This window comes from Phaenicophaeus curvirostris, chromosome 2, assembly GCF_032191515.1.
Source record: "Phaenicophaeus curvirostris isolate KB17595 chromosome 2, BPBGC_Pcur_1.0, whole genome shotgun sequence".
In the NCBI taxonomy this organism is placed as follows: Eukaryota; Metazoa; Chordata; class Aves; order Cuculiformes; family Cuculidae; genus Phaenicophaeus; species Phaenicophaeus curvirostris.
The window spans coordinates 38,250,389-38,275,926 of record NC_091393.1 but is presented as its reverse complement, the minus strand read 5'-3'; the positions used below and the strand labels follow the sequence as shown (position 1 = coordinate 38,275,926).

The window sequence follows — 25,538 nt, the reverse complement described above, 5'->3', positions numbered from 1 at the left end:
AGTAAAAGTATTCCTCAAATTGAGCCAGGTGACTTGCACTACTATATTGTTGGATACAAATGTTTATCAGGCACCTACAAAACATCAAGTAACTTCACAAACACATTTAATTTCAATGTCTATGAAGTACATAATACTTCACTTTGTACTAGGTAACCAGTGTATGCATCTTCTGGAGTCCAATCTAATGCTGTTAAAGCAGTGACAGCATTAAGCAGGCTGAGACTAAAAGAAAGTCAGTGCTAAGATAACAATATGCTTATTACAGCTTGTAATGTTATGTGGGTATTTTGCTGCAGCAAGAAGCACATCAGTTGTATGATAAGCTGTAGAAAAATCTATGTTATTTCTAAGAGAAATTTCCAAACGTAATATAGAAAACGCCTTTTAAATATGCTACACCACCTGGCTATGTGACAAAATAGTATCCTTTTGTTACAACATGGAGAGGAGGAAAAAAATCCAGAAATCATCTTTATTTCAGCATGTCCTAGGTTTATCCTCAGGGTTTTGAGTGTATACATATGGTTAATAGAAACATAACTGTTGGTTTTGTCTAACAATATAAAGACAATTTTTATCATCTACGAGGACACAGCTTCCTGGTATGTATCTCTAGGAGTGAAAATAACCTAATTCTGGGAATAATGACCTAACCAGTTTTTGAACATGTACTGTTTTGATGAGTGATACTGATAACAAGTAGGCATTTACACACTGTAATATAAAAGTATGGCAGCAATCGTGGTTTCTAGGTCATTATGGAGACTCCAGTAAATCAAGGAACGATGGTCAAGACTTCTATGAGCGTAAGCCCCTAAATATTGCATTTTCAAGTCAGCTTAAGAAACAGTAATCTTTTGTGTAACTGATATATATCCCCAAATTCGGATATTTCAGACTTGAAGTTCTAACAAGTGCGAACCCTTACCTGACTGTAAATACAAGAAAGGTGTAGTTACTGGCTAAGTATAAAGACGATCATGTTAACTTTCTGCATTTCTTCCTCCTGCATTTGTACCTGAGCTGAGGCACAGAAAACTGCAGGTAGAGCTCAACCTGAGACTCAGTTCAGAAGTTGAGGCCTTCATATAAGACCACTACTTTCAACTCGTGTGGCATGCCTTGATTTTGGAAGAAGTAATGCCTATACCTACCAGGGAGCATGCACTGAACTTCTAAAACACGGGCACTGAGCAGCGACAGTGTAAATAGGCCAGGAGTGCCTCCCACCTCTGCATCAGCCCAAAGCTTGGCTGCAGCCAGCTCCAGGCCAGGCTGGATGGGACCTGGGGCAGCCTGATCTAGGGGGATGGCCTTGCCCATGGCAGGGGGTGTGGAACTGGATGACCCGTAAGGTCCCTTCCAACTCCAAATATACTATGCTATGCTACACTATTCTTAATTCTAATACTATTCTTGCCTCTGTACCCACTGGATGAGCTCTTTTAAAGGGTAAAACAGCAGCTCATTCATAGCCCTCCGAGGATTTCATTACCTCAAAAAAACAACCCCGAAGTCGTACACAGCTCCAGTTCTGAAAAGAGAACTAAAACAACAACAAATAAAACAAACAAGCAAACAAAGCCCACAAACCCGTTTGGCTCTGGAAAACAGCAAGCCTGCATGACCCGGCCCTTAGGGGAGACCCAGGACATGACTCCCCCGCCACCCCAAGCTGCCGAGCACCTTCACCCGCCCCGGGGAGACGGGCCGAGGTCGCGGTACTGGGGAGGCGCTGCCCGGCCCCCGGGGCAAGGCCGCCTGAGGGGAGTCGCCTCGACCCCGGCGCCGCGCAGGGCCCAAAACCGCCGCCAACCGCCCCCAGTCCCCCGCGCCGCAGGGGGCGGCCTCACCGCTAGGGGGCGGGGACACAGCCCGACGCCCGCCGGCGGGCCGAACCACTGCGCGGCATGGGGGCGGACGAGCAAAGAGCTCCCTCCAAGGATTCCTTTGGGAGGCCTCTCCGCCGGCTCCCTCCCTGCTCGAGCGTGTGATTCCTCGAGAGAGCAGGGACAAGCAGGCGCCCGACGCAGCTGGCTCTCGCGCGTCCTATCCGCCTGCCTCTCTCCCTCTCTCTCCTCCCCCGGCGGCGGCGGGTTGGGCGCGCCCGGCCCGTTCGCCCCTCCCGCGGCCGATGGTCGGGCCCGCTCGCGCCGCCCGCGGCCCGGCGTCTCGAGTTCCCGCTCTCCCTCCCCCGTCCCTCCCTCCCTCCCTCCCTCCGTGCCGGCTCGGCGCTCGCCTCGGCCTCCCGCTCCCTCCCCCCGGGCCCGGCTCGGCGGCCCAATGGCGTACAGTCAGGGCGGCGGCAAGAAGAAAGTCTGCTACTATTACGATGGTGAGCGGGGGCGCGGGCGGGGGGAAGCCCCTCCGAGGCCCGCCATGCGGGCTGCGGCCCCGGCCGAGGGTTCCCGCCGCCTTCTCCTGGGCCGCCGGGCGAGGGGGAAGGGGAGGCGGCGGGGAGGTTGGATGCGGGCGAGGTGCGGGCCGGGGAGCTGCCCGCTCCGCCTCGGAGCGGCTGCGGTGCCCGGCGGTGTCCATTGTTGTTGTTCCCTTCTCACCCCCCCCTAAAATAAAACCAAAAAAAAAAAACACAAGAAGAAAAGTTGGGACACTCCCCCTCGTCCGCCAAGCGTAGGAGCGTTGGAGTCGCTGCCGCGTCTGGCTCCTCCCCTGCAAAAAAATGTCTAGGCCATGTGTAGCTTGGGTACCTGGTAATTCTTGGCGCTGAGGCCTTCCTCCGGCTTTCCTGCAGAGATCTGGTGTGCAAGGGGGAGGCTATCGGAGTCCCCCTGCTCCCCCCCTCAGCCCCCATGAACGCGGATCAGAGCTTCCACCAGCCTCTCTCCTAGCAAAACACGAAAGTTGCATGTGTAGGTGTTTAATAATCGTGAAATTTTAGTTGCAGGCCGGCTTAAGTTTGCACGTCCCTCTGCCCCAAGGAGGATACAGCGACTTGGGATCTGCTTTGTCGGTCACGTCGAGAAAATGCATGATGTTTGTGCTTAGTTTCAGATGTTTGCAGCAACTTGTTCGAGGTTCCCTCTGGTCACAGCAACGAGGACTTCGTTTCTTTTTCTTGAGTTTGCATTTGTTTTTCATATTTTGTTCTGGGAGCGTAAGTCGTTGGTCATGTTACATAGGAGATTTGGGGGATTTTTTTGCTTTTTTTGGGGTTTTTTATTTAAATTATCTCCTAACAATCCTTTAGGTCAGCGTCTGAGACCGGTTTTCATGGTAGCCAGGAAACGGAGGTTGAGGCTGTTTGGCTTGGCCGTAGCACTTTGGTGTTTTCACCATTTTGTAAATGAAGATGGATGGCTAAACCTCCTAAGATATCAAAGGTGTCTGTTGCTGTAGCAAATCTGCCATTCTTGTAGTGCCTGTCTTGGCTTTTTTACCACACTAAAGGAGGCAGAGTGGTGGTTGCCGCCCCTTTCTCTTTGTTGCTGGCTCTGGTTCTTTGTTCAGCCTAAAGGGGAAAGGAGGCCCCTGTTAGGGATAATTTTGGTGAGACTGGGATCTTACTTTTCTTTGAGAAGTCGCTTTCTGCCTTGTTGAAAGGAAGTGTGCAGTGATAGTTTAGAAGCTTCATCTCTGCAAATGTTTGCATGTTTTTTATTGCTATCCTTTTTTTTTCTTTTTTTTCTTTTTTTTTTTTTTACTTTAAATAAAGTCAGGTGGCTGTAGTTTACTAGATATTGATATCTTCAGTTTTCCTGTGATCCCTGGGTTTTGTTACTCTGTGCTAGTATCAGGCTCCCTTAACAGCCCAAAACTTATACTTGTGAAGAGGGAGAAGGAACTGGAGAAGGAAGAAGTTTTCAGGTGGCAGGATAATGGCGACTTAAAAGCCGTTGTAGTTCAAACCTTGTTTGAATATGTAGGCTAGGATAAATGCAGTTAACAATAACGTAGAGAAAGGAGTAACTGTTGTAAAAGTGATTTTAAATAAATACTTTATGACAGAAATTAACAGCTTTGGAATGTTTTTGATGTCTTAATTTTAATGGCTAAAGCCAAGAGTTATTATATGCCCCTTTTGGAAACAGAGCTATAAGAAGAGAGTTATTATCTGTGGTAACTATTACCAATGCTAATTTGTTGTTCATCTGGCAACACTGAATATCTTGTAACTGTGTTGTACCAGCAAAGTCTTGAATCAAAGCAAGGGGAGTGTTTAAAGCCTTAAATAACTCAAAACCAAAAAATACAAAGATATCCAAGGCATGCAGCTGAGGTAGTGGTGTGTGTCTAAGCATGTCATAACCAAAGTAAATGACCACTTTTTGTCATAATTTTCCCTCCACACATACTTTCACTTAGTTTCTTTAAAAGTATACACTGAAAAGTACAAGCACATACATGTATCTTTCAAGATGCAATAAATTCCTACATGATTTTGTGAAATCTGTGATTATCTAAAGTTGCTTTGTTAAATTAGCCTGTCTCTTACCAGGTTTTCTTGCACTGTGTGCTTTTAACATTTTCTGATCATTAACAGTTTTAATAGCCTTCGCGTTGTATCTGGAACTGATAAACTTTGGGTAGAAGGAGATTTCACTCTCTGCAGTTTGTAATACACTGTCAGCCACATCCAGTTACAGAGTTTGCATTGCTTGTGCTCATGCGCAGGTTAGGAATTTTATTTCAAGTTGAGCACATAACTATGGGAAGTACTAAAACCATAGAAATCAAGATTCTTCAGTCATCTTACCTGAAATATTTTTAATAACTGCTTCTAGTCTTAAAATATATATATATGTATATATATATATGGCTGCAGCTTAGTGAAGTCTGTTGCTCACACTGCTTAGAACTCTGCTAGATATAGAAAGATACTGTAGCTTTTACTTTAGCCTCTTGCCCTGTGTCTTCAGGTTCTTGCCATCGTCTTGCAGCTTGTGGCTCAGGTAGTTCAGTGGCCCCTCCCAAGGTACGTATTTGTTGTACAGTTGCCTATAGCAATGAGAACAGGACCCAGATGGTCTTTCCAACTCTGTGCTTCTGTATAGCAAAGCACAGTTCTAGAGAACCATGCAGCAGCTAGCATGGCTACAATTAATAAGCACATTTATTCCATGCCAGTGCACTAGCAGTATAGTTCAGATTTCTTGTTGAACTTAATTAATATGGGTGTGCAGAAGGCTTTCCCTTGATGAAAAATTTGACATCTGCATCAAAATGTGGTTGGTTCCACTCATAAAGACAAGACTAAACCTGTTTCAATAGTGTGCTGGTATATTCAGGCATTAAGTACATTAGCACTTGGAGTTTAAGTTCATCTTCTCTGCAGATGTAAGCTTTAACTGAAAAGCATTTCAGAGATTCATCAGCACTTTGCACAGTCTTTTCCAAACACAACAGTGGTATCCAGCCTGTACTCTTGGCTCAAAAGTTACAACTGTGCTAGTCTGCTGTGTGCTTAATTTTAACGATCAGAACAAACCCCTCAACCGTTCAGGTGCTAGCACAGTAATTTTAAGCCTGTTCGAATAGCTGTTTGTTGGACCATTCAGGCATTGGTGGTCTTTTTCTAGATTAATCTTGACATGACTTTACCCATTAGTATTACAGAATTCAAACCAAATGTAACTACCACTATTAAGACTCTTATTTTCATGTTGTTTCCATTGTAGTGGTTAGGCTTCTGCACTTAGTCCAGCGCTGAAATACCTTATGATCTCATGGTAACCACACTTAGAAAAAAGAGACAGATGCTCAGTGTGCAGAACAATTTATCTACATCAAAATTACGAAGTAATGTAACTTAGAAGTTACTAAGTATCAAAGAATATAAGTAAATGTGGTCTCTTGCTTCTTTGTTCAGGTCATTAAGACTGTTTCCTGATGGTTAGTATAGAGGTGTTATTTTTCCCTATCACTTGGTAACTAGAGAAACTGATGAGCATTTTTGGGAACATAGCAGATTTTGTTAGTCGGTTGTGTGTTTGTCAGACAATTGAAATTCCTTTAAGACATGTATCGAATAAGGAAGTGAGTGTCTAAAACTTATGTTCACCAAAGGAAGTCATGTGGGTTTATTTTAGTTTGATAACTCCCTTTAGAATTAGGCAAGTATTGTATGAATTAAGCAACTTGTATGAATTAAGAAGTAATTTTTTTTCTTAATATATTTGAACCCAGAACATGGCAACTTAATTTTTAGGTAGTTCTTCTGGTCATTTGTTGGTATTACATTTTGGTCTGTTCACCATGTGATGCATGACAGTAAACTCATGCTAGCATTAAACTAGCACTTGATTCATCTTGTATTAGTAAAGGACTCGACTTTTCAGAGGTTGTTGTTACTTTTCAGTGGGAGCCATTTAGCTATATTTTTCTTGGTATAAGACAGTAAATTTCAGTCTTTGAAGCCTTGCCGTGAAAGATTAATAGGGTTGCCAACTTTCTGCGTGTACTACTTTGCATTTTCCCCCTTCACTTCCTCTTTCAGTTATGTTCTTTTCTTTTGCACTTCCCATGTGCACCCACACTGGTGAGTGTAAATTATTATGGTGAGTGAAAATATGCTCACAACATTTCTATATGATTTTTTACCTTTGTATTGACAAGTTTAGGATCAACTACTTGTACTACCTCCACCAATAGTCTTATACACTTGGCCTCGCTGTACCTGTTTCTTAAATATATGCCTGCTCTAGTCAGAGTTAGTCTGGCTGCAGAGCTTTTTAGCTCTATCCATGATGGAAGTGTCCCATACCCTTGCTTTTCTCCCCAAATTACTCCAGTAAGGTATGATATATAAAGAAGAAATACATCAGTTTCAGACTCAGTGGATTAAGTGTTTATGTAAGGAAGGTCACCTTCTTCTTCACTGGGTGAAGGAGAGACTTTTGATGTCTTTCCCTTCACCGCAGGATGTCTCCTTTGTGATGTGATGTTGGCTGGAAATCAGGGTGCTAATGAAGAAATACCTTTGCATACCTTTTCTTTCACTGTCCCTGCCAACATACACACTGCAACAGGCCATTGAAACTTAATGTATAAAGTATATTGTATTGATAGCTATTGTTAGTCCTCGCCGCTGGGGGGATCAATGTGCTTCTGCCAGATACTCATCCACGGATCTTCTATTTAATTAAAACCACGCTCATTAAATTTACTAGCTTGCCAGTTCTGTTAAAAATTCTCCTTTCTGGTAAAAAAACAAAGTGAAAGTTAAAAGGTATGCTTAATTTATTAAATGATTTTTTAAAAAAATATCTTTTAAGTGTACGCTGTGATGTATATGTAGAATATGCTTAACTTTGAATCTGTTTAATTGATTAATTGCAATATATTGAGGGATATGTTGTAAGTATATTTGGGAAGTGTTTGGGTTTTTTTCCATGAGGGGAAAATAACAGATCTTCTATTTTACACAAGATAGAAAATTGTTCTTAATTGTCTGCTTCCTTATCCATCAGCATTCTGAGTAAAATGTCAGTGGTAATGACTGTACAAGCTGAAGTAGTTGAAATTGAAATGGCATATTACAAAAAAGAAAGTTATAAAATACATACATATTCTTCAAGCCACAAATGCATTTGGAATTAATTTTCCTCAAAAGCACCATGTTATGAAATCACTATTGTCTTAGAAATTCCAAAGTTTTTAGCTCTTGCTAGCTTGAAGCTTTGTAAATCTGAGAATCAACAGTAACTTCACAAAACAAATTAGGGCTAGTAAATGGTTGGTTTCCATCTTCCGGTCATTAGTTTCAAAGAGATACGATAGATTTTTCTGAAACACCAAATTAATAAGGTAGTTTTTTTGTAAAATTAAGCTTGGAAGTGTTTCTCCTGGCGGGAATGGGTATGAGTATGTTCTCTTAATTTGTTTTGCTCTTGACCTGAATGTGACCAAAAGTGCAGGCCTACAATAAGTATCTGCAGACTCCAGGTCTTAGTAATTGGCAAGAAGTGCTAATGTTCCACTTAAATACCTAAGTTAGGCGTAGGTTAAAGTTCTTCATAATTGCTATTGTTATGGGGTAGCTAAGAGCTAGGTGATTGTTGTTCTAGGTAACCTCATCTTGCATTACATGAGGTTGTATCTGTTTTAGTAAGTGTCCTTAGGAAAAGCTGCAAAACTTAAAACTGAAAGCTGGATTTTAGAATGCTTTGAGACTTAGAATCTTAATTCTAATACTTGCTTTTCTTGGTATTTGGTGATGCTACTGCAAGCTGACATTTTTCCCTTCCTCCTGACCTGGACATCATGTTGAAGAGGCAAAGGAAGAGCTGTTTTGTAGTGATGCTTTGTCTTACCTCTGACTACCAAAATTTGTAAAATATTATGGCATTGCAAAAACAGTATTTCTTTCATTCCAAGTGGATAAAGGCAGAGCATATTTGGGGATATGAAAGTAAAGTAAGAATTTCAAGAAAGTAAACTTCACTGATCCTTCTGGGAAACTTGGTCAAAAAGAAAAGAGATGATTTTGTGAAAAGGGATTATGGAATTCTCCAGCTGAAAGCCATTGCAAACTGGACATACCTTCTAGGCTTGTCTGTGTTTCCAGAAACATACAGACTGCTAATTCTAGTTTGTGCCTTGGGGATGTCAGTATTCAAAGTAGAGTTATGTATGTTCTAACAGTACCCGAGATGGAGAGAAAATGTAGCTAGCCTGTGATAGCAGCCAGTATTTTCATGGGAGAGTCAAATTTATCTTAATTGTGTTCTAGTTGCCCTCCAGTTTGACAGAGCTGGGCTAACCTGGCTTACAAGATTCTGTTTAACTATTGCATGGGTGTCTAGCAGCGTCTGGGGAACGTTTATGCATGCAGTTGCAGCAATTGATCTGTAGCTTCCGTCCTTCTGGAATGTAGCTGCTGGGGTTAGCAGTTAAGGGCAGGCTGAAGATGGTATCTTGAAATCAGTTCCCGCAAAATGGTACAGTGCTACAGCCTCTGTTGTGGTGTAATGTGGCTATGCAGTCTGGAGTTTCTGCTCCCCTCTTAATTCCAGTTGTTTCCCATTACTTTATTCTTTAGTTCCTGGCCACTGTTTTCTTCGCTCTTGATTTGAAACCACTACTTGTAGGCATCTTTGCTCTCCCACTACTGTCTGCTTGTCCTAAAGTTGTCAGATTTGGCCTCCTTTTTTGCCCTCTGCTTCTAACATACGACCTTTATGGGCACTTTGTTTTCCTCCTGGTATTTTTCAAATAGACCCTTTATTGATTTGTTGTTTGGTTTTTGGTGTTTAGGTTTTTTTTCTTTTTTTGGAATCATCTTAACTGCTTTCTTTTGAGAGTGATTCTTTAATGTAGCAGTGAAAAGTTATTTTTGTAATATGAATAGCTATTAATTTGTGTAATATTGACAGGTGATATTGGAAATTATTACTATGGGCAAGGGCATCCAATGAAACCTCACAGGATCCGAATGACCCACAACTTGCTCCTAAATTATGGCTTGTACAGAAAAATGGAAATTTACGTGAGTATAAACAATAGAATGTCCACTGAAGCATTTTAAGTTATTTTTAAAGGACTCGAAGTATTCTAGCATAAATAAATGGAGGTAAGTGGAAATAGAAGATACTTAAATAATGTATTCAGAGCTCTCTTACTTGGAAATGAAGCACTATTTTATGACTGGTGAGCATTGCAGATTGTTGTCCGTCCCTGGAAGAAGTGAGGTAGAGACTTTTCACCAGTATTTTTATGACTAGGGGATGGAGTGTTGGGGGAGGACATTGGGGTAACTGCACAAATAATTAATCAAGGTGTATACTAATAACAGAGTAGTCCTTGCTTTATGTAAAACAGCACTACTATCAGTTTCACTGTTCTCATTTCAAACTAGATTAGATTTCTTTTGAGTTATATGTTTTAGCTAACTATTAGCTGATTTTGCAGAGCACTGATTATTTCTGTAACTTCTTGTTATCAGCGACCCCACAAAGCTACTGCTGAGGAAATGACCAAGTACCATAGTGATGAATACATCAAATTTCTCCGATCAATAAGGCCTGACAATATGTCCGAGTACAGCAAGCAAATGCAGAGATGTAAGTGTTGACATTAGGCTAAATCTATGTGTATGTGCTTTGATGGTTAGCATTGTTTAAAGCTAAGTATTCCCCAATACAGAGGTATGAACGTGGCTTAATGAGGTGGCTGGTTAGAAATACCATTACAAGAGTAACACGTGCCTGCCTTTAGCTAATTTGGGGACTTTGTCTATTAAAAGCAGCCATCTTGGGAAGCATGTTCTGTAAGCTTATGGAAAGATTTTTAGCCTCCCCTTTCACAGGGTGTGTTCTAGATGTGAAATAAGACGCAGATTAAACTTCTTTGTGAGCTGTTCGCAAAATGGCTTAAAATGTGTTCTAACACTGAAGAAGAATGGCTTCTCAAAGAGAAGTAAAAATCAATGTGTGAAAGTGTGTTTTAGTGAAGAAAAGGACTTAGTTGTCCCTGTCAATGGAAGATAGTAAAGATTGTACATTATTCACCACTCACCCTTTCTGTTAATTTATTTCCTTAAATTTGGGAATAGGCTTAACATAGCGTTAGGCAGTATTGTGACCTTTTTATGATGCCTTTTTCTCAGCAAATTGCTTTTCCAAGTAATTGTGCATTTCTTAATATGACCTACGTTAATGAGCACTTCATAAATCTCTAAGTGACCTTGCGTCTTGTTAATGAGGAGACAAGACTTCCTGTGGAAACTAAAAAGAAAAAGAAAAAAAAGATAGTTTGGAATCATCTTGGATTATAAAGACTTCTTGCAGTGTTTAAAATTCAGTCTGACAAAAATGAGGTGGGAGGTAGTTGAAATGCTGAATGAACTATGCATTGCATCTGCAAGTGTTATCCATGTGCATAGCAGTGCTGTTGGAATGGTGTTTCTGAAAAGTAATACACTTCTTTCACAGTTAATGTTGGTGAAGACTGTCCTGTGTTTGATGGCCTGTTTGAGTTTTGTCAGCTGTCAACTGGAGGCTCTGTTGGTAAGTATAGGTTGTTTGCTAGCTATTTTGTAGCTTTGTTACATTTCTGTCAGCAAATTAAAACTTTGATAGTATAGTTCAAACTTGAAGCAAATAGATGTTTTTTTTAAAGAAATAATAATTGTATAGCAGTTAACTTGATATATGTCATATTTGACAGTCTCTATCTCAGTAATGGTAGGAGATCACATCTAGGATCAACTTGTTTAAAAAAGAAAGATAATATTTAATGTAACAGAAATAAAGGCCTTACAAAGTTTCTGACTGAATTTCTTTTCATTTGTGTTTGTCTTTTTACAGCTGGGGCGGTAAAGTTGAACAGACAGCAAACAGACATGGCTGTTAATTGGGCTGGAGGGCTTCACCATGCCAAGAAATCAGAGGCATCTGGTTTCTGTTATGTCAATGATATTGTGCTTGCCATCCTTGAGTTACTGAAGTAAGTTTATGATGGGAACAAACTAAAGTTATAGGAAGCGTCAAATTCAAGTATTTAAATGTTCGAAGATCTGAATTGTAATTATTGTTTCGGTGAGTTTTCATACCCAGTGTTGAACACTCTCCGTTTAAATTAAGGAAACTCCCAAGCTCTGCCTGGTTTGGCTTCAGCAAGAAGTTTGAACTGAAATATAGGCCAGCTGAAAAGATAACTAATAGAGCATAGGTTTAAACTAGGTATTTAGAAGTAGTTCTTTATACAGAGGACAGTGAACTTCTGGAACTTCCTGCTACAGGAGGCTGAAGGAAGCAGGCTGCAACAACAGATTCAAAAAAAGAGATCGGACGTAACCATGGACATGACGTCTGTAAATGGGTGTTAAAGATCCAAGCTACAAAGCCATATGCTGTAATTCTAGATGATATGAAAGTATAAGGATAGAGACTTGAGAAAATGAGCAGGCTTACATGCTTTCTGTAAATGGTAATCTCCTGTTGCTATTTATCGCTGCCCTGACACCTTAGGGCAGTCATGCACCCATTTGGTGTATAATATACACTTACTTGGTTTCTTAATATGCCTGGTTGGTTCCTATCATTTGAGTTGTTACTCAGCCAAGGATCATACACTGAGCTTCCTTGGATTGTTACATGAATTCATGTGGCTGTTGTGAATAAATAATAAAATAATAACTGTGCTGCTGTGGCAACAAAATAAAAAGTAAGAGGAATAATGAAAAAGTGATCATATAATTAACTACAATCAGTAATATTTCCCTAAAATTTAAATTCCCGAGTTTTACTTCTGCTCCTTCAAGAGACTATATCCCTTTTGATAATACAAATCTCATTTTTCACAAAAAAGCATTCTAGGTGTTTGTCTCTTGTGAGCTGAGCAGCCGAGTCTGCTGGTGAGGGATGCAGGAAGTAGCTTAATCTAGAAGTGTATTTTGAAGGTGGAAAAAGTCTCTAAAGACACAGTTTCCAAATAATTAATATTAACCTATTAAGACATTCATTTTTATTAACACCATGTATTCAGTATCTGTCTGTATCTGCAGTCTAAAGAAAGTGATATGATTTTCTGTATTCCAGTCTTGAATTTTTTAGCTTAATGTGAATGTAAAGGAAGGAAACTTTCAAACAGGTTTATACAACTATAAGAATCTGTCCTGCGCAGTATCATGTTAAGTGAGTCTTAGCCTACCTGAAATTATGGTTGCTTAGACCTACATGCAAAGCATGATGAAAATGCGTCTTCTGATATTAATAAGACTTTGTTCTTCAATGAACAACATAGAATTTAAGGGATGTATATTGACTTCCTATATATTATTTTCTTTCTAGGTATCACCAAAGAGTGTTATATATTGATATTGATATCCATCATGGTGATGGTGTTGAAGAAGCATTTTATACCACAGATCGTGTCATGACAGTATCATTCCATAAGTATGGTGAATATTTTCCAGGCACAGGGGACCTTAGGGTAAGGTTAAACCTGAAATTTAAGTAGATGATAAATTCTCTCTTATGCTTATCCTTGTCAATACTGTTTCAGTACTACTTTATAATAATTGTGTCAGGTAATAATATACAGCAGAAAGCTTTCAAAAAATATGTTGGGAGTGATAGATTTGTTGTAGAACCTTAGAAAAAAAAATACAGGTTAATGGGGAGTAGTTATTCACTTCTACACAAAATAAATACCTTAACTTCTGAATAAATTGTCTGAAATTTTAGTTCAAATATACAAATAGTTTAATTCACTAAAATTTTGCAAATACATCCAATATATTTATAATTATTATATACATAATTATTATCTGTACATTTTGATTCTGCAAATACAATGAAAAGTAGCTGTTTGGAGATCACATGCTTCAAAACTTATTTGAATTCTTAGAATAAGCTTATAACCACAAAGCGTCAGTTGCGACTTGAATTTACTGTGTTCTGTTTGCCTAGTAATACAGTTGGCTTGTCTTGGAGTACTTCTTGTGTCATAAGGTGTATTTTGATTTTTCATGATGCTCACTGCTGAAGAACTTTAGTATGCCCCGCAGATAATTGTGTACTGAGCCTTATGGCTAGCTTGAGGGAAGGAACATTGGCCTGTGCAGGATTTAATTTCAGCTGTAGTATCTCTGGCAAAGCTAAGAATGGAAATCAAACTTTCCTTGCTCTTCATATTAATTTTAAGGTAGTCATTCCTCATGTTAAACACTTGTCTATTAGTACAAGAAATTGTTCCATTTCACAACTTGGAAGAATATTTCAAGGATTAGGATGAATATATTCATAGCTTCACAGTCTTATATTAAACTTGTTTTTATCGGAGACATTGATATGATGGTATTAGCAACTTTGTACATTAGTTTGTACATAAGAGTTAGTGTTTTTTTTAAAAATTATAAGCATTTCTAAAACAGTGACCTACAGGAATGCCACATTGGGAAAGTATGCACTATTTTCCTACAGTCTTTAAATTGATTCAGTAGATGGAGGTATTTGTGTTTCTGCTAATATTCTTGGAATCTGTACTCCCTAGCATGCTGATGATACCCAGAGGATACAGTAGTAAACGAGAGCTGAGCTTTTGAACAACTGAGGTGCTAAGCTTTCATTTCAGTGTTGTTGTTTGAGATGATGGTTAGATCTTGTTAAACTGCATTCGGGTAAAAATCACATTAGGCATTGTTTTTATCCATGTGGTTTAACTTGATCGGCCACAAGGTGGTAGTGGCGTTTCAAACAAAAAGTAGCTTAGCCCTGTATGTTTATAAAGACAAGCTGTCGTTGCAGAATTTTTTTTTTTTTATTGGAAGCATTAAATAGCTTGGCTTTCTAGAAACAGCACTTCCCATTGACAGAGAAGCCTGTGGATTCTTCACCTTGCCACACCCAGGACAAAGAATTGAAAGATAAACAGATTAAATAAATAGAATATTATATGTTATTGGGATTGCTTTTATTATAGTGTCAGTGACAAACAGTATGTGTCCTTTTATTTTGTGTTGCTAGCTAGTATTGTGTGAGCATTGTGAGAATTCAACAGGCTTTATTGTGACTATTGCATCCCCATAGGGAAAAAAAAATTAGGTTTTCTCCTATATCTGAAGTTTGTAGAGCTAATTAAACTAAAGGAAGAACTAATTCTCTGAAAAGTCAGTGTTTCTCCTGGAGGCTAGCATTGTGCTGCTTGCTTTTGCTCAATCTGATCTAATGTTTCTGGTTGTTTCCATCAACTTCAATAGCTGAATCTTACCTTCATTCTTGTCTGTGGACTCCATTCAAGCTCGTTTCTGTAATTCTTCAGTTAGCTAGCCTAGTTTGCTGATCAGGTTACACTTATTTGATTCAGGAACAAATCATGCATAAGCTGAAGATTTTTGCAATTGCAAGTCCATCAGTGTAGCTGATCTCACCTAGATTGTCTAGTTCAGCTGCCTTCATCCATTTTCTACTGAAGGTATTGTGCAATCTGAACTTCTGGTGAATGTCCTTAGTAAGTTATTGGACTTACCACATGTCTTGGATGATAGCTCTATATATATGTGTATAGGTCAGTTGAGACTGTAGTGCTACATAGTGGCCCATGTTGTGTGAGGAAATTTGATCAGTTGATGAATGGGTAAATGTAAGAACACTGTTGTTTCTTTAGTGTTTATAACCAATGGAACTATCAGTTGAGTGGCTCAGGCTGGAAAGCAATTATCCTGTTCAGTGGGAAATCATGTGAACACTTGGCTGCTGCATTTTAGGATAAAATTTATTTATGTCACCTCAGAAAAAACGGCATTTGAAAGCCTAGGTGATTCATTTTGTGAGATTTTGAAGCACTGTCATCCTCCAAGTCAGCAAGAGTTGAGTTCAGCAGAGGTCTTCAGTATCACTAATCTTGCAATACTACGAAATATTAATAATGTGCTAGAACTTAAAAAAAGAAGTCAACTGTTACCATCCTGCCTATGGTGCACTGGGCCATTTATCCCTGTCTCCATGTCTGTCCATCCCTGTTCCTTCTCCTCCCCCCCACCCCTCCCCAATAAAACATAGTTACTGCAATTGACACATTACTGTTACATTCACTGCTGTAGGAGGTTTTGCTCACAAAGACCATGATTCTTTAAATAGCTAGTGTTGAGAAGTTTTCTATTTGTATTACTGGACCATCTTAAGTAGTGGCTTGTGGTTTTTCCAAGGATGTTGGACCTGAAGTGTGCCCTTGTAGCAGAGCTGCTGTTTATAATAATAGCTTACAGCCAAATTGAACAGGTTAAATCTTACAGTCTCCCCCACTACACCTTTATTAGTGGCAGAGAACTGTTCTCTAAACTGCATCAGTTTCTGTTTGTCTTGGTGATGAGCTAAAGGAAAGAAACGGGAATGCTTGGCAAGCAGTGATCTTTAGGTTTTAAGCTGATGATCAGATCTGAAGTGGATGGATTCAGGGTTAATTAACCTGCAAGTTAATTTGTTTTGTTTAAAACATCTTAATTTTCTTCAAGGACACCTATAAGTGGCATCTGTTTGATTTTCCTCTCTCCCTTTTGCTGCAACTAGTTCTTCATCCTACGTTTGGAGCAAAGACCAAGATTTTAAAAACTTTCTTAGCTATGAATCTTCTATACAGCACTGAAAAAATGCATATTGCTTTACTTTTCTTGGGTTTCTTGCTTGGTTTTGATTAATTGTTTTTACTAAACTAAGCTAATCAGTTATATTTTATCTTAAATCTTTTAATTAAAAATTAAGTGTACTTAAAATTTAGTCTTGATGTACAACTCTTGGACTCCAAAATTATTTCATGGGAGAATGGGAGTCAAGTAAGAAACTTAGCCCCTTTTGCCTTGCAGGGGTGTTAATGGTACAAACTAACTCTTTAGAATCGTAGAGTTTTTGTCCATGATACTGTCATGTACTTCTGTGTTTGTAATAAAACATTTGTCACCTTTGCTTATAGGACATTGGTGCTGGAAAAGGAAAATACTATGCTGTCAACTTTCCAATGAGGGATGGCATAGATGATGAATCATATGGACAGATATTCAAACCAGTGAGAATCTTTTTTTTTTTTTTTTCCTAAGCTCTCTGGGCAGATACTAGTTTAATTTTGTGGATTTGTTTTTATAATGTGAATTAACAACTTGCTGTTTGGTATTAATTATAGATTATATCCAAAGTAATGGAGATGTACCAGCCCAGTGCTGTAGTATTACAGTGTGGAGCAGATTCACTGTCTGGTGACAGACTGGGATGCTTTAATCTTACTGTTAAAGGTAAGTAGAAGAGTATGGGTTTGTTGTCTGTAACTTTTTATTTAATAGAAACCTCTACCTATCATACTGTTTTTCAAGACACTTGCATGATGAGGACTGGAGTCACAAAGATTTTGTTTATTGCTATGATTAACCGCCTCTTTCTTTGCTATACAGGGATGGCCAAAAGAAACCCAGAAGTTGCCTCTTTCTTTCCATCTAAAAAAATTAAGAAGCTTGGTTTTCCATGTTCCTCCTAGCCACTCAAGTGATTCCCTTTCTTCTATGTACAGGCTTTCTGTAGCTTTAAAGCAATGCTCTGGAGTAACGGGATGACAATAGTTGTCCTGCTGCAACACATAATATAATTGGCAAATAAAACTAGTGGTTCAAGTACTAGGACTATAGATACTAAACATCAGACACCTTGTTGTGTGTAAAATAGGTATTACAGAGACTGCTCACTGTGTTGTTAAATATATAGTGGTGTTTGTTGTACTGAGCCTTATATTAATGTTCATTTTTATTAACCTTTGTAGAATAAATTTATTTTATTTTTACATTTCTACCCAAAAGCATGATTCTTAAAATTGGGATGACATGTTACTTTAGCAAACAACATAAATATTACTTTATTATTAATTTTAAATTGTTATTATTTATTATTTTTAAGTGATAAATGTATTTTTCGCTAAGCCTTGAATCCAGACTGTTTGAATCATTCATTTTCTGGGTTTTTTTAGTTTTGTGTTTTCTTAATGAGGCTATTAGAGTTTTGTAGGCATCAAAATGCAGTATAGTATTTGTTGGGTCTGCAGTGTTTCAGGGTTCTTTTCTTGATTTGCACCAGGTGGCAAAGCTACTTCAGTTGCCCATACAGCTCAGATTTTTTTCCATCTTACATATCTTGGAAACCAAGAGAGCTGCTGCCTCCTACAGATGCTTTCAGTATGCTGTATCTCCCTGGAGTGTGTACTGTCTTGGCACCAGTTCACTCTGTAAGCAAGACTTAGCAACCTCTAATACAGGTTCAAATTTAGAAGTAGAAAGGACTGAGTACTGATTTGCTGTTTTCCCTTCTCCCCTCCATTGCATTTGACATCTGAGAAATTGTCCCTAAATTTGTCACTGTGTATTGACGTCAGTTATGACAAGGCAAAACGCTAAACATTCTAAGAGCTTTTCAGAACAGCAGTGATAGACCATCATGCAGAGCCTCTGAAGACTGGGGTGGATAGTGTTGAATGTATCTTGCATATTTTTTTATTTGTAGATCTTGACTGCTTTTGAGGCTGTGCTTAGCTCTAGGGGGAGACAGTTTTGTTTTACTTGAATCAGTTTGGTTCTTACTTGATAAGGACAACTGCATATGTCTGGTTAAATAGTTCATTATCTATCTTTTTGTTCAATAGCTGTTTTGCATATATTATCAACTCTTTCTATGCCTGACAGGTCATGCTAAGTGTGTGGAAGTTGTAAAGACTTTTAATTTGCCATTGCTGATGTTAGGAGGAGGAGGATATACGATTCGTAATGTTGCTCGATGCTGGACATATGAAACTGCTGTTGCCTTAGATTGTGAAATTCCTAATGGTAAATATTAATATTTTATTTAAAAATATTCATGGGAGGGTTTAAGGGAACAGATAGCAAGTATTTCTATAGTTCACTGTAATGCATCGGTTTAAAATAAGCTGTGTAGAAATTTGTTAGGATTTAGCCTTTCGGTAGCTTAGAAACTAAATAAACAAGCATTTGAGCCTTTTTTATGTCTTAGCAAAAGTTTTAAATGATTGAATCATTTTTGGAAAATCCAAATTGTGTAAAACTTACGGAACCTCAGTTGTAACTATTTCTAATATAAATGTCATCAGTAGAATATAAACTGTGTTTTGGTTGTAACAGTGTAGACTGTGTAAGTTGTCTACCATTGACATGGCATTCCTAAGAAATTAACGAGTATACAAATGTCCCTTTCACATAGTAAAATGTAACTGTTTATTCATTGTACCTATGACTCAATATACTTTCAATTACTTTTGACTTCAAGTCCTCCATTTGACTTAATTTTGGCTATACAAGCTATTTTAAAAAAATTAATTAAAAAAAAAATAGTAGACTTCTTTTGAATAGCTGAGTAGTGAAGTAATATCTCTGAGGAAGATCCTCAAAGATCCCGCGCATCCTTTTCTTCTGACCCAATGTGCTTCTGGACATGTTCTTAGAATGCCTTTTTTTATAAAATTCATATTTGGACTGTTTTGTTGCACATCAGTCACTGGCAGTTTTCTTGTTATACTGCAATTTTTGCTGTTCCTGAATCTCTTGCTGGATTTGTAGTATTTCCATCTGAATTCAGTGGAATGCTGCTGTCAGTAAGAAAAGGATATTTGACAGTACCTTTCAAGATATGTATTTACCATCTAGTGTGTTAATATATATACTTTGTCAGCCTAAGCTTTCGAAGAGACAGTAGTATTTCCTTATCTTGGGGCCTTTTTGCATCAGCATGTCCAATTCAATGGATATATATGAAGTTTTGGGGGATTTTTTTTTAACATTCCTATCAGCTTTTGTCTGTTCTGAGAAATAACAGTGCATTTCTAGAAGTTGTAATAGCAGCTTAAGGTTTCTGTCCCCTTCCTGTTCACCTAACATTATTGCTTATCCCGTAATGATCATAAATGAGGAAACAAGACAAAAGGTTTCAATTAGAAGTGGATTTCAGTGTCTTATTTCTTAAGGGTTCTATATTTTTTAAATTTCTTTTGCTTTATCTAGGAAGATGCAATTATATTCAATATAAAATACTACTGTTTGCTGGGTATGAAATCTCAATCTACTTCATTTTGGTGATGTGATATAGGGGACCATTATCTGTGAAAATTCAAAGAGCAAGGGAAGGGAGTAATAGGATAGATGTGGGTGTTGCTGAACCACTGTACAGCACTTACCATGAATATTGAACTAGCTGTGATCTTTAACCTAGGAGTAGGTATTATATGTTTTACTGAAGGGATATTTTGAATGGCTCGCTTAAACCTTTCAAACTGGACTAACTTTGAAAACAGCTATAAGAAATAAGAAAGAGTAAGCTGTAAGAAATCATTAGTCGATCTTCTCTTTTCTGCAGAAGTAGCATTTTTAATTATTTTATCAAATTGTCAGTTATGTTGTTCCAGTGTATGTTCTAGCATGATTGCAGTAGAACTACTTCTTGCACTTTGCATTTTGCAAACAAATTGAAGTTCATCTATTGAATAATTTAGAGGAAAAATACTGAACAGTTCGGACAGTACTTAAGTATTGCTTACCTGAATGCTTCAGGCTTAATATTTCTCTATCTAAAATCTTCTCAAAACTGCTGTTGTATTTAAAATGTTTAAAATCTTCTTTGGGCATCAAAGTTGTCTTTTGTGTTTTGGTTTATAGAGTTGCCATACAATGACTATTTTGAGTATTTTGGACCAGACTTCAAGCTTCATATTAGTCCCTCAAATATGACTAATCAGAATACACCAGAATATATGGAGAAGATCAAGTAAGTAGTGATTATGTTATGCATCAAGTAGGTGCATGTGGAAATAAGAGCCACATTTATCAAGAGGTTTATCATTAGGCAGTTTGGAAAACTGTATGCCTTTCTGTTAGGCAGTGAAAGTAAGTACTGAATCTCTGATATTTATCACTTCTGTTAGAAGAGGGACTTTTTAGAAGTCTGTGCCTTCAACAGTATGCATACTTACAAAGTCCTGTGACTATAAATGTGAAAATTTAAGACCCAGCTTGGATTTTTACCTTTTTCCAGCAGCTAGAGATGACTGTTTCACTTGGCTTCCCATTCTAATTTTGTAGAAAGTTTATCCTGACAGGAAAGAAGCTGATATGCTGTGATTATTAGAATTTCTGATTCTCAACTTTGTGTCTAAACATGAACCAAGATTGGTCATTGTTCCTAGCTGTCAGCTGTAAAAATAGGAAGTCACTTGTGAGTTCCGACTTCGAAAACTGTGGAAGGGTAGTGATATGTGTGCAGGCAATTGAGTGATTGTGGTTTGACAAATCCACAATTTTTGAGACAAAAGTGTTCATTGACAAGCAGGTACGTGGTGTTTTTAGCCTGTGCCACTTTTGATACTTGGTTTATTCCTTGTTACTTTCTGAAGTTTTGATAGTAAACAAATATTTTACTTCAGGGATATAGGAATGCATATGTACAATCAATTCTCTACTCAACTGGTAAGAGATATTGGGTAGCCTGAAGTGCACTCTCCTTACCATGGTTTGTCCCTGCTCTGGATTTAAAAGAATAATTGCCTGCTCGTGCCCTGGGTTTAATAGGCTCTTAATAGTGCACAGGAATTCTTTTGGTTACTAAAAATAGCTGAATAAAGATGTGAAAGTAGCTGTATAAGTTTGCCAGTGCTGCTATAAACTGTAAAACTCTTGAATTGCAAAAAAAGCACTAAGGCAGTTAAAATACTGATTTTTGAAGTGGTTGGTGTATAGACTGTGATTGTTTGTAACACAAATACATAAATCACAATCAAATGAAAGGATTTTAGTTTTTAATAATGTGTGAGGGGGGGGTGGAATTTTAGGAAATGGGAAAACCTGGTTTTCATTGATGTAATTATGCAAAATCTCTGTAGTAGTAGAGTGCTCCAGCTGGTGATCTGCCAGGCTGCTTGTTGTACATTGTGTATTCTTGAGCTTTCATGGTGCAAGTAGGCTGCAAAACTTGCTTGTTCTTTAACATACCACTGGACACAGATTGTCTTCTATCAATGGAGATACAATCCTGCATCCTCATACTTGCACCGACAAGAGGAGGAACGATCCTTCTTTCCTTCAGTTAGTTGTATGCTTTCCCTAGCTCTAGAGGACTCCCTGGGTTGATGGAACTTCTTTGCCAGCTTATGTGATTTGCACAGGGACAGAGTGTAAGGATTCGAAAAAAGTACCAGTTGCCCTTTAGCTCATCAAATTGTGCAGAATGATACTAAGACAGTCATTACAAACGCTGACATCTGACACTTGCTTAACCTTTCTCTACTTGTCCTTCTTTGGAGTGACAATTTTGAGTCCCAGGAGAAGCCAAGTGTCCTTCCTGTTCTTATACGTGGTGCTTTGGAGTGTGGGGTCTGTTGCATCAGGTTGCTTAGACAGGGGAGAACTTTTCTCTGTTCTTCCTGAACCAGCCAGCAAGGAATCTTACCTAGATGGATTGCCTTTCACCCCAACATCATAGCTGCATACAGTTGAGAAGTCTTCATGCTCCAAGTGTCTGGCTTTCTTTCTAAGAAACTAGAGGATATTTTATTATCCAGCTTGATACTCTAGCATTTTATGAACAGTAATTCTGGCACGTTGTTCAGCCCAAGTGGCAGTACCTTTGCTGATCCTGAGGGCGATTGAAGGTGATTGAAATGAGCGTTCAACAGTTTTCTTTGAACTTTTAAAGTACTTTGTGGATACTACCAATCTGTTAGGGATGGAAAACTTTCTGAACTTGGCATGCCTCTTTTTAAAAAAAAAAAATATAGAAAAAGTAGTAAAGAAATAATGAATAATGATTCTAAAGCAAAGCAGGTTAGCTTTGAATTTTCAAAATTTAGTACAAAATCCGAGGAAATGCTACTTCTGTGTAGTAATAACTTTCCTTGTCTGTTACTTGCAGGCAACGCTTATTTGAAAACTTGCGCATGTTACCTCATGCACCTGGTGTACAGATGCAGGCTATTCCTGAAGATGCTGTTCATGAAGACAGTGGAGATGAGGATGGAGAAGATCCAGACAAACGCATTTCTAGTGAGAAATATCTTTTTTTGATAGAGTATATCTAAGAAGAGTCTCTTTAGATATAATTAGTCAAACCCTTAATCCTAGTTGTGTAGTATTGGAAGACTGGCAGTTTTCTTTCCTAAGCAGAAATTGCCACTGGTCCACCAGTTCTGCCGTTTGTACAGTGGCGTCTATGCACAAATATGAACCTGTAGAAGGGGTCTAAAAAAAGTGCCGAAAGTTTTTTGCATTTTTATGAAACAACCTATGCATTTCAGAAACCTTAGATGGATTTTAACTAAAGGAATAAAAGACTTAACATCTGTGTGTTGCTATTCACAAAAAAGTCATGTTCCCCTTTGTGAAGTGAGATACTGTGTTTTCAAACAAAATCCTTTTACTTACTTTTCTGTTGAGAGGGATTTTTCCATACCTTAACAATACCCTTTACTTCGCTTTATTACTGTTGGCTCTTATATGGACAATGAGTTGTTCTTCAGCTATAGCTAAGAGTTTCTTGCTACATTTAACCTTTTTTTATGGTAGTTGGAATAATTCTGTAACCTCTTATTGGTGCACTGCTCATTTTCTGAGCTGTTGAAACCGTAATGTTTCCTCCTGTGATTTAGTTTTCAGTATTTTAAATTAATTTGATACATGTTAAGGTACTCCCACATTCTCCCTGTGTGTCTGTGAAGTTATTTTTGGAAGTCATTGTGAGAGTCCCAGAGTATCTTGAAAGACAATAATTTTCTGCGTAATTTAGTTCATCAACATTAAATGATTATAGTATATTATTAATCATTCTTAATTTGATAGCTCTTTTTTTATTGGGCCTTTTGTAGTTGGACTTTATGCTCAATTAACTTCATAACTTTGAATCCTAGTTCGAGCATCTGATAAGCGCATAGCTTGTGATGAAGAATTTTCCGATTCTGAAGATGAAGGGGAAGGTGGACGACGAAATGTTGCTGATCATAAGAAAGGAGCAAAGAAAGCTAGGATAGAGGAAGACAAAAAAGAGACGGAGGACAAAAAAGCAGGTAGGACTATGGTGTGATTTCATCCTATAGTTTAGAACTCCAAGTGACCTGCAAATCCAGAGTTCATTTCTGCGTTATGGCCACTTAAGAGCGACTTTCATTGAGCTATTTTGAATCACGTGGTGGGTGCCCAGATGACTCCTTTGGATGGATGCATTTAACACTGTATGTTAATATGTAACCAGTGACTTATTTTAAAACCTACTTCCCCCTGGCTAGGAGTATATAAAAGGCAACATAACTTGGTTGTGCTTTTTTCTTCCTAAGTATTTTGAGGTTTTCTGGCATCTTTTGGTATAGTTAAAATCTTGTTATTTTTCAGATGTTAAGGAGGAGGATAAATCCAAGGACAGCAGTGGTGAAAAGACAGACACCAAAGGGTAAGCACTAATTAATTAATAATGGATGTCACCTTTTTTCAGTGGTGTTTATTAAATCAGTTCTTTATAATATTTTAAGTTCTGTAGAGATCACTTTCAATTCCTCACAATACTAAATGTTTTAGACTCATGACAGTAGTAATTCAAAATTGCATTTCTAAAACAGTTAATCAAAATTGAAACAACTTAACAGTTTATTTTTGCCTTTGTACAGAGCAAAATCAGAACAGCTCAACAATCCTTGAACAAAAGATAGCGTCTCATCAGCTGCAGAACTACTAGAGTTGGAGAATACCTAAAAGAAGGAAAGTTTTCGTACTGAGAGAGACTGCTGATTTCATTTTGTACTATTTGGCATGGACCGTATTTATTTTCAAACGGCTTTGTTCTGGTTTTTTGCAAGTTGTATTGTGAGTTTTCTAATTATGAGGCAGAAATTCCTTTCTTCACCATGCTTTATGTAATAGTATTTAAAAATGGATGTGAGTTATGTTAAATGTTTAAACTGATCTATTAAAGTAATTTGCCTTTCCTGAGCTGATTTTACCTTTTTTGTAATTTTATCTTTATTAAAAAAAAAAAAATTGTACTTGGTTGTCTTTTGTCCATCATTGGGCTATAAAGAGGAGAAACTTGATGTAAATTAAGCAGACTTGCACTTGCCTTTGAGTAGCTAGTGGATTTAAATGGACAGTTGGTGAATGTGGATTGGACTGTGTTGCTTTCATTGACTCCACACACTTCAGTGGCTTCTGCATGAGGTGCAAACAAATGTATGGGAATAGAAGTATGTGAGATTCAAATAGGCAAAATCAATAGGTGAAGAGACGTTGGAATATGGTGGTTATATGAAGTTATGTTTTAATGTAAGGGTTTAAAACTGCAGTCACATGCCTCGTACTGTCCAAGAAATTACCCAAAAGACAGATTCATATGCTGTTCCTGAAATTACTACATGGTCATCTTTCAAAGTTCACAAGATAAGAAATGAAAGTTTGGATTTTGTACAGCTATGAGCAACGTAAAACTTCATCCCCCTTAAAAAAGAAAGAGGTTTATTGCCTGCCTTCTTCGTTAGTTAGTTCTGGTGCCTGAATTGAAACAGACCTGAGTGCGCACATTCCTTTTTTTCCTTTCTTAGTCTACAGCAGTTGTCTTATAGGTCGACATTTAATGAAATGCACAAGCTTTTGAATATCAGGATTTCAGAGCAGTGAGCACAGAAGTTTGTGCAACTGCCTTGCCACCCGATTTCACAGGTAAGGGTGTAAAAGATCCACTCTTGTGACTTTGACTCACTTCAGCACAGTCACAAAATGTAGAGACGTTATGAAATCCAGGAATATGCATGATACTAATCATTTCCTCAAGGTAAGCAAAAAGTTTAACTTTTTTTCCTCATAATCATGCATTAAAAATGGCAATGCCACTCATACTCTGTCAGGGATTAATGAGTCTTCTTTTGCTAAAGGGAGTTATAATATTGAAATACATATAACTTCATCTGTATGTAGCCTCGCTACTTAAGCAACTTTACTTGAATTAACTATACAAGTTCTTAAGACACAAGCACTTGATCCCCACCACCCCTAGCCCCCAAGAATTAAGAGAAACTATCACTCATACTTGTACAGCTTGTGCAGGCTTGCTCTGCAAGATTTGATG

The 25,538-nt window shown here is 38.2% G+C and overlaps 1 protein-coding gene across 1 annotated transcript; it reads left to right on the top strand.

The window, feature by feature from the left end:
• The first annotated feature begins 2,189 nt into the window (after positions 1 to 2,189).
• Positions 2,190 to 24,409, top strand: HDAC2 (histone deacetylase 2). Its single transcript, XM_069851735.1, has 14 exons — positions 2,190 to 2,338; positions 9,336 to 9,448; positions 9,905 to 10,022; positions 10,893 to 10,967; positions 11,268 to 11,406; positions 12,753 to 12,894; positions 16,372 to 16,464; positions 16,579 to 16,687; positions 18,119 to 18,259; positions 20,099 to 20,207; positions 22,347 to 22,477; positions 23,338 to 23,493; positions 23,816 to 23,873; positions 24,088 to 24,409. The coding sequence occupies exons 1-14, from the start codon at positions 2,287 to 2,289 to the stop codon at positions 24,116 to 24,118; spliced, it is 1,467 nt and encodes a 488-aa protein (XP_069707836.1). The 5' UTR covers positions 2,190 to 2,286; the 3' UTR covers positions 24,119 to 24,409.
• Positions 24,410 to 25,538: the final 1,129 nt, after the last annotated feature.

Excerpts from the sequence above, each read along its gene's own strand:
- HDAC2 (XM_069851735.1), top strand. The coding sequence starts at position 2,287 with ATGGCGTACAGTCAGGGCGGCGGCAAGAAGAAAGTCTGCTACTATTAC. Across the intron at positions 2,339-9,335 it reads AGTCTGCTACTATTACGATG|GTGATATTGGAAATTATTAC; the intron begins GTGAGCGGGGGC and ends TAATATTGACAG. Across the intron at positions 12,895-16,371 it reads CAGGCACAGGGGACCTTAGG|GACATTGGTGCTGGAAAAGG; the intron begins GTAAGGTTAAAC and ends CTTTGCTTATAG.